Source organism: Trachurus japonicus, chromosome 10 (genome assembly GCF_045865225.1).
Source record: "Trachurus japonicus isolate A0001 chromosome 10, Traja_1.0".
Classification (NCBI taxonomy): Eukaryota; Metazoa; Chordata; class Actinopteri; order Carangiformes; family Carangidae; genus Trachurus; species Trachurus japonicus.
This window is the reverse complement of record NC_140916.1, coordinates 9,521,407-9,530,644: the sequence shown is the minus strand read 5'-3', so window position 1 is coordinate 9,530,644 and position 9,238 is coordinate 9,521,407. Positions and strand designations below refer to the sequence as shown.

The window sequence follows — 9,238 nt, the reverse complement described above, 5'->3', positions numbered from 1 at the left end:
TGCAAACAAACACGCAGTCAAATCTTACGCTCAGCTGTCAGATTAGCGGGAACACCTTGCTTTTAAAAAAACGAAGGCAGCAGATTAATCCAACAACAGGCCTGAAATAACCCACCGTATTCATGAGGGACATGTTCCTGTTGTTTAGCCTCCACTCACTGAAGTGCAAAAAAAAACACCTCAACATCTTCCATGATTAACATATAGTTGAATCAACATCAAAAACTTTAACATTATAACTTTCATGAAGGAGGATGTATCGCTATCTGATTGTATCTCTCCATATCTTTTGAAGTTATCTATCTAATGCGTAGCTGTGTGATGTTTGATGATTCTTTTTTTTTTTTTTGGTCGTCCTTGGTTGAGAAATCAAAGGGAAAAACAGAACAAAAGTGGTTGTAGGGGGCCAGGAATGCAGCAAACACACAAAACTGTCCCCTGGGGCCGTTAAAAGAGGAACAAGGACATGATCTTGTCAGAGGCCATGTGAGGAAAAAGTTAAAGCAGCTCCGAGTTAGCCGGAGGAGACGCTGCTGTTCGCATTAGAAATATTCTTCCAGAAGTGATCTTTTTCTTTTTTCTTTTTAATGTTAAGGCCAAGCTGTGGTTGGATTATTGTCCTTCTTCAACTATACCTTCCCTTCTTCTAGTATCGTTGATATCCGTTGAGCGGCTCCGTTGAGCATATTTGCAGATCAAATCTAACGACTCTTGACAACTGTGTGTTTCCAGCAACAGTCTCCAATAAGAGCAACACTGATACAAACACCCCGCTGATTTAATTAGCGAGCAGAATACAAAATCACAAGCCGGGTCCATTGGGATCTCTGTGAGAGCTGGCAGAGGGTTTTTCTTTTTTTTTTTTTGCACTAACTTTGCAGAAAGGAAGTGACACTTTGAATACTGATGAGTCAATCGCGCTGATGAAACAGGCCGCCATTGATCATGAGCAAATCTCATCTGTAAGCCGGAGTAACGCCGGGCCATTAATTACAAAAGAGGCCGCAATGAATGATTTGCCAAGGGTTGTGTTTTTGTATTGATCCATCGGCCTCCTCCTCCTCCTCCTTCTTATCATCATCATCATCATCATTGTCGTCGTCATCCCCACCAAGTGGCCTTTGTCCATAAACTGGCAGACAAAGACAAGAGACAGGAAGGGGGCTTGGAGAAGAATGTGGTATCAGATAGCCAGTAACGCTGCATAGACACATAGCAGGTTAGGAGGGAAGGGAGGGAGGGAGAGGTGGTGGGGTGGGGGTGTGAAAGTTTTACGCTGAAGTTCCTGTTGGTGGGTGGGTGGGTGTGTGTGTGTACCCAGGAGCAAATGCTTAAGAGGCTCAAGCTCCAATGAAACACCTCCATCTTGAATAGCCCTCAACACCTGATAAAACACTGGGTCATCCCTGCAGGCCCTTTATGGCTGCCGAGGAGGAAAGAGGCCGCTAAACGACCGACCGTCTGTCTCCTGACACGCCGCTCGTCTGACAAACAACACAGCCCGGCTGAATGTTGTTTTCTCCCGTCTCAGTTACACAGTCTTCAATGTGTATTTTTCTACTTTTGTCGACCTGATTATGTGGGTTCTTTTGAAGTTTGTGCGTCCGTTTGTTTTTGTCACGTTCATAGCCGTTTTGCACCAAACTTTTTGTATTGAGAAACAATGTCTTGGTTGCTTTGGATAACCCACAGACCTCAGTGTCAACAGCTTTCATGGGCGAATAGTCCTCATGAAAACTGTTGACAGTGAGGTCTACGGATCATGCGTGGTAACCAGGACACAGTTTCCGCTGTAATTTGTCAAAGATACCAACGGCAACAAACAAAATTCCCTTGACTTGCATTGTTTTTTGAGTTGTATGGAGGGGAAACGTCTTCTCTAATTTGTCAATACGAAACTGCTAAAGTGCCTGAGTGATCTTTATTTGTGTTTGGAGGGACATCTCTCCATGAGATCACCTGTGGATCTACTGTCAACACAAACCAACACTGCAGCAGCAGACAGCAGCAGCTCCAACCGTGTTTACCTTCTTCTTCCACAAAACCTGTTGGGCCTTTTCTGTTGTCGAGCCAAAGAACAGTCTTTATGGTATCATCTCTGTTAGGTAAAAAAATATCAACATCTTCTCCACCTTTGAGGGGATTTTTCATGTTTTTGGAGTTAAATTGAAGGATTACATGTTCCTCTCTGGGTTGAGAAACATCTCCCAACCACCCCCCGCTTCAATAACCTGTTGTATAAACTCTGAAACACTTTGGTGGTCGGGGTAAACACAAGGCTGCTTGTCTTATTTACTGATGTGTTTACACTTTGGATACGTCAGGTTTTCACCAGATAACAGCAATATGTTGTTTCTCAGATATTTAAGACGTCGTGAGTTACAGCAGGGACTTTATCAGGACCTTTAGAGAAAATGTTTTATGGCCGTCTAATATATTTTTTAATGTTATTCTAATCCTGCGGAGGCCAGTGTGTATGTTGGAGAAGTTTCTAAAAACGCATGAGCTCTCACATGTTGCTCCAGCGGCACCGGCATCATCCAAATCCAAATATCTGAGGAGATAACTTCCATAAACTTTGGTCATCACGCTGAAGTCCAAAAAAGCCGCCTTCCTCTCCAAAAAATCCACCACCACCCCCACATTTCCACTGATTGCTAATTTCTATTTATATGCCATGAGGGGAAATAATGAAAACCAGATGAGGAGGCGGAGGAAAGCTGAAGCAGCAGCAGCAGCAGGCCCTCTGGTGATGAATGCTGTGGAGGAGGATGACTGTTTATAGAGTATCCTGCTCCACCACCGCCACGGCCCGCCATGCCGGCAAAGCAGTGCCATGGCTAAGAAAAGGACTGCCCCGGTAGGATGTGTGGGCTGGAGGTTCCACCATGACTCACTTGGTAGTCATGCGTGTTTGCACTTGTATGGTCCCAAAAAACCCAGAGCTGGAGTGAAGGGACCCCGCCAAGCCTGACGACTCCAAATAGCATTACGTGGGTGTGTGGAGCAGCTAAATTTACTCTGAAACAAGTGCAAAGAGGAAGAGGAGGGGGGCAGGGGGGGAAGTTGTGACCGTTTATACCATTGAATTACTTAATACTGACTCAGATTTCACTCCTTCTCTTCTTTTTTTTTTCTTACAGTCAAGTGGTAGCCCTCTGATGAGTGAAATGTGACGCAGTTGCAGAGCGGTTCACGTGGCAGGGTGACTGAAAAAGTGAAAGAAACTATTCAGAGACCCTCACAATGTTATTTTAGACACCTGTGCTGATTAGATCAGAGATTTAAGAGACGTGTTGAGGACTTTGCAGAGCCAAGTTCTGGAAATGGTGGGAGTAGGATCTGTTTCCTTATTTGGCTTAGGCTGGAAAATACCAAGTAAACACTGTCTTCCTGTTCACCGCCTCCTGAATACACTACCACCACCACCACCCCCCCGTCCTCCTCCCTTTTCTATCCATACAGGGGAACTAAAGTGAAACCTGAAAAAAAAGAAGAAAAAAAAGAGAGGCCTCCTATTGTTTGCTATCATCTATGAGCCAGGAGCAAACAGGGCTCAATTTGCAGCTCTGAAAGGTAACAGGAAATTGACATGTCGCTAATCCACTCTTAACTATTCAGAGCAACAAAACGCACATTTGACCAAAAAGAGACGGAAAAGCGAGTAAGACTAAGTAAGGCCCAGTTGTCTTAATGCAGACATTGTGAACAAACTGGATGCACGCTAGTCAGAGTGTTAGCTTAGCCTGGTCACAGCTCCTTTGTGCTCATGTTTACCATGAGCGTCGTCTTATCTGTGGAGCATTTATCTGTTCCTGCTGCTCAACACTGCTGCTGCAGCTTTAAAACTGTGGGGCTCTTTAGCTTCATGTTCCTGTTTAGCAAAAACTCCACAGATCCCAGGCCTGTTGCACACAGCACCTGAGGGCACCAGCGAGCGTCATATGTGGCTGATTACAGACACGGTTTGTGTTGTTTTCTTGCCAACACTGCAGCGTTCCAAACCCTGAGCCCCCACGAGTATATTTTTTCCCTTTTGTCCCAGAGAATTTCCTGGTCACAGTTTGTGTTTCCCCCAACTGTTGGCATTTCTGGCCCCGGCCAACCAACTTTCAAAGTGATGATCTCATCCCCTTAGGGGTGATGGGGGTCAGCGGACTTCCCAAGTGATAAATTCACTGACAAAAAGTAAAAAAAAAAAAAAAAGAGGCGACCAAACGGCGGGGTCTGTGGGATCTGGTGGGGGCTGGATTTGCCCCCATGTCGTTGCCTTTAGTGCAGGAACCGCGTCATAAAAGCCCAGCATTGATAGCCCCAGTTTATTATCTTTGAACAGGTGGCCCTGGCTACTCGTAATGGTCGCTCTCATTTCTCAAGGCACACACACTGTTGGTTGGCCTCTCTGCAATATGGAGACCATTTGGGAGTTTGGGAACATCCCGATCTAGCCGTGTTAAAGCCCAGGGAATAAACTATAGCACATAGTTTTGTGATGACTTGTTGGCTGGTGTGTGGAGTTTGAGCAGAAGGAGAGTTAAGGGGGGGACGACAACTTTAGAGTTACTTCCTGTGAGCATAACTCATGGAAATGTGGTGGAGGCTCTTGTTGATGCTATAGCAGCTTCGGGGGCTAATCGTGTCAATGACCTGTATTGTTTAGCTTTCAAGGTTACCGAGGAGAATCGCAGCAAAGAAGCCCCCTCCAAGAATGTAAACAGTCCCATTTCTACAAGCTACAAGCTGTTTCTACTCTAACTGCTGATTTTTTTTTTTTTTTTTACCAGGAATTCCACACCCAGCATGAACACACACAGCACGCATGCATGCATACACACACACACATGGAAAAACAGTGATTAGCTGTTCGCCAATGAGCTGGAGGAAACAGGAAGGACCCGCCAATCAAAATCAATCACCAATCACCAATCACATCGTTCACTCCGCAGACCAGTTTCTGTTCAGCTCAATCAAGACACCAGACAGGGCTATTGTTTTCATTAATTAATATATTTTCTGCATTAAAGTTAACATAGTTTTCTTTTGTGCCACCCTTTAATTTTTCAGTAAGTATTTGATATTTTTGTTATATTCAGACATGAGTAAATTTAAGACTGTCTCTTGCAATAAATATCATAAAATAATAGAGCTTCACATAATAAATATTTTTTACAACAAAAAAAATGTTTTAACAGACATTTTTCTTTTTTTTAAAAATAGCCAGAATTCCTCTTATGGATTTTGAGCAATACAATTTACACAAAATAAAGAAAAAAACAAAACAAAAACAAAAAAAACAATGGGAGAATGCCACAGAATGTGTATGAAGAGTTCAGATGGGTGGAAGGAGAGAAACATATCCAAGTGGGAGGAAATACTATGAGATGGATGTGCTTTCGTTAATGCAACATGAGCATAGGAACCACATTTTCTTTTTTTCTCTCTCTTTTTTTTAGTGTGGTAGCAACCAATAATTCAAACATACCTGTTTTGCTATGAATACCAGGTAACAGCTACATAATCGCCCTATAGAAGATCGTCCTTCACAGATTTGGTGAGAGGCAGCTTCCCCCCTGCCGGGCACTTAGACCCCCATCGGAGGAAGCTGCCTACCTAAAAACGGAAGAAAAACTTTTCTTTTTTTCCATATATATAAAAAAATAGTGTTAATGAGGAGCTGAGGATAGACATAGAAACAGTTAAGGCAAACACTGGTCTGTAAAAACATGGTCCTGATCCAGAGAAAATAAAAAATAAAAAATAATTGAGTGGTTTTCATTACTCCTTTGCTTAGCTCCTTAGGGTTCCGCAGTGAGGAGGGGAGGCGGGTGGGAGGTGCTTAGAGAGTGTTTGATAAACATTAATTTGTGACTATCATCATCATTATCATTGTCATCATAAGATCCACATCAAGAGTTCTCCCGCGCACACGCAATCACAAACACACAGGGGCGATCAGGAAGGTTTTTCCTGGGTCTGTGGGTCCCAGCTCTCCAGTTTGCAATAGACAGTGTTGGAGTTCTTGCAGCGACAGCCGGGCCTGTTGACCCGGTCGTAGCAGCTCTGGCACGCCTTCAGACACCCCTTGACAGGCGGGTAGCATAGCAGAGGGGGGAAGAGTACCGACATTAATCCCATGCACAGGAAACGAGAGCAGCAGTGGGAGCGTGACAGCGAGCAGGGGTGGTCAGCGCACGAGTCCCCCTCGTCGTCGTTGGAGCAGTGGTAGAAGATGCCCTTTACCAGGCACATGCACGTGCCGTGCTCCAGCGCGCTCTCGGCAGAGCACAGGCACTGGCCGTTACATGCCAGACACGAAGGCAGGCTCCTGGGAGCCGTGCAGTCGCTGCACTTGCACTTCCCACAGCGCTCACAGATGAACTGGTGCCCAGCAGCAGCCACCACCCCGTTGCCGCTGCCAGAAAAGTCTGATTTCCCTTTGCCCTGGGGCTTGAGTGGAGCCTCTAGTGGAGGCTGGTGGAAGTGAGGTCCCTGCTGGGGCTGTGAAAGGGCCTTGGGCTTGGGCTGAGTCCGTACAGGCCGATCCGCTCGGTGGTGGTTCTGCAAGTTCATGCCGGGCCTGGTGGGGGGCGAGCGTGCCAAGAGTCCCTGCTCAGAGGAGGCGCTGCTGTTGCTCCCTGAGCTGGCAGCACTTCCTGTGCTAGTGGAGCGGCTGAGCCCCGGCGCCCGGGGTCCGCCATACTGCTGCCCCCCAGCCACGACCACCACGCCGCCCCTGACCTGATGGTGGTGGCCTGACGGCCGGTGCTCATAATTGTTGTTCACATTGACGAGGATGACCTCGTGAGTCCTCTCCTGCTTGTCCTGGGGCCTGGGGGCCATGCGGGGCGCAGGGGGCCTCCGTACCACCGAGGGCCCCTCGGTGTACTCGTTGCTGGAGCGGATGGCCTTGATTTGGTCCAGGGAGAGAATGGCGGCATGCTGGAGCTCCCGCTCGTAATCCGACCTCTGCCGGCTCTCCAGGGAAGGCTGCTGGATCACCACTAATGAACCGCCGGGGCCATGTTGACTTTGGAGCTCCATCTGGGGGGATCACCACTTCCGACATTCACCGTAGACTTGGCATGCATCGGAAAACCTGCCAGAGGGGGGGAAGAGAGAGGGGAGAGACAAAGGAGAGGCAGGAGGGAGGGGACATGATCAGAGAGAGCCAAAACATGGCAAAACTGGCAAACACACAGTGTCCTGATGGAAGAGGCTCCACATGACTCCCTGGATATAACATGTAGACCCCAAACAGCATCACAACATCATCATCACTCCTGAACCACAACACTAAACTGACTCTGCAGCTACAGAAACACAAACTCTCAACGTGGACTGATGTTTAAGAAGAAATCACACACTTGAGCTGCATCTAAACTCGATCCACACTCCCCAGTTCTCATCCTGTCAACGTGACAATCTGTCACTTTTGATCCGGTTAAGTGAGGCAACCCGGGGAAAAAAGTTGACTATTAACAAGACTTTTTGTACCTTCCTCCCCAAATACGCTCACATCTAAACTTCAGCAGGCCCTACAAATACTTCCCCTGCTCATTTACATTTGTATGACTAGTTAACATTTAAATGCACCGCGGCGACGAAATGAGGACACGATCCAAGGGAACTAAATGAGCTGCCTCACTTAGTATTCTATTACTACACCAAAAAGGATTTCAGGGAAATGGGGACAAAAGTAGAGCAAAAAAAAAAAAAAAATCCTAAGGTCAGACCAAGTTCCGACAAAATACAGACAAACCGAACTCTGCGCTCGACACTTGTCCGAGTAAAACTGCATCTTAAAGCTGCAGAGAGACGCTTGAAGTTTCTAATAAGAAGTAAATAACCGCGTGTGTGTGTGTGTTTATGCCATTAATACCAACAAACTCTCATTATTAGTAAGAGGCAGAGCGTCAGTGGAAGACGCAGCAGGAGCGAGCAGCCTGATCCGCACAGGAGCGTGTCCCGGAGCGAGAGAGGGAGAGTCGGTGCGCAGCGATAAAACAAGAGAAAAAAGAAGCAGGATCCTGCTACGAGGCTGAGAGCAGGAGATATTACAGGGCGCATCCAAACAGACTCGGGGAAAAACTTATGAATGAAAACAACCGCCGTGGGGGGAGGGGTGTTTATTACAGCAGAGCCGCAGAAGGACACGGGCATGGAGATCCATCAACTTCTATCAACTCACCGAGACCGATTCTGTCTCTCTTTCTCCTTTTTCTTTTATTTCTAATCCCCTAACCCTCAGCTGCGGGTGTTTTTTTTTCACGTGCCAAACGTGTAAAGCATTTTTTTTTTAAAAAAAAAAGAAAGAGACGGAACCTCTCCGGGGTTTGTGCACCAGTCAGACGAAAACATTTATTTCGCTACACAGCGGCGCAACAGCACACACACACACACACACACCGCTGCTGCTCTCCGGCAAGAAACGCCGCTAAAAGCACACAACACAACGTGCGTAAAACAAGTGTAAAATAAATAAAGGTAAATAAAGATACGTACCTATATGCAGTCATCCATAAAGTCGAATCCATCAACCAGATGAGCCTACTAACACTCCATCCACAAGGAAGGGGCCAATGTCCACACGGAGACTAGTTCACCAGGTCTAATGCATAACATTCACAGCCTTGTTAATCCAAGTGCGAGTGTATAGGATCCCTTTGCGTTATTCCCTTTATTTATTTATTGTTAATTCTTGGTTGGTTGGCGTAAAGAAAAGTTCAGCAGCGTGGGGTTTTTTTTTTACGCATGCACTCGTCCCAGGATAAAAAAAAAAAGCCCCAGTAAATCCACGGTGGAGATTCTGATGGAAGCGCGCGGAGGGGAAGGAAAGAAGAAGGCACCCGGAGGACTGCTGCGCACTTGAGAGGACAATCTTTACAAAAATAGAAAAGCAAAGACAATGTTGCCCCTCAAAGCTTCTGGAAGTCCCGTGTGAATTGTTGAAGAATTTAAAAATAAAAAAAATAAAATAAAATTTAAATTAAAATCACAGCGTTAGAAAGCAGTGAAATCTTGTAGCTTATATCCCAGAGTTCCTCTTCTTCTTCTTGGTGCCTCTTGCAGAGAGCTGAGCTGGAGTTCTGGCTCTGACTTATTGTTGCGGGGAATCTGCTGCTGCGCTCTGGTGCAGAGAGAGAGAGAGAGAGAGAGAGAGAGAGGAGGAAAAAAAAAGCGTCGTCGGGTCTCGGGCGACGGTGCGCTCTCTCCAGCTCTGCGTTGCCTGTTCAGCACT

General features: G+C 46.4%; 1 protein-coding gene across 1 annotated transcript; it reads right to left on the bottom strand.

The window, feature by feature from the left end:
- Positions 1-4,988: 4,988 nt before the first annotated feature.
- Positions 4,989-9,238, bottom strand: spry1 (sprouty homolog 1, antagonist of FGF signaling (Drosophila)). The gene is made up of 2 exons (XM_085789222.1): positions 8,503-9,238; positions 4,989-7,096 (listed from the first exon to the last, which is right to left on the bottom strand). The coding sequence occupies exon 2, from the start codon at positions 7,039-7,041 to the stop codon at positions 5,953-5,955; it is 1,089 nt and encodes a 362-aa protein (XP_085645348.1). The 5' UTR covers positions 7,042-7,096; positions 8,503-9,238; the 3' UTR covers positions 4,989-5,952.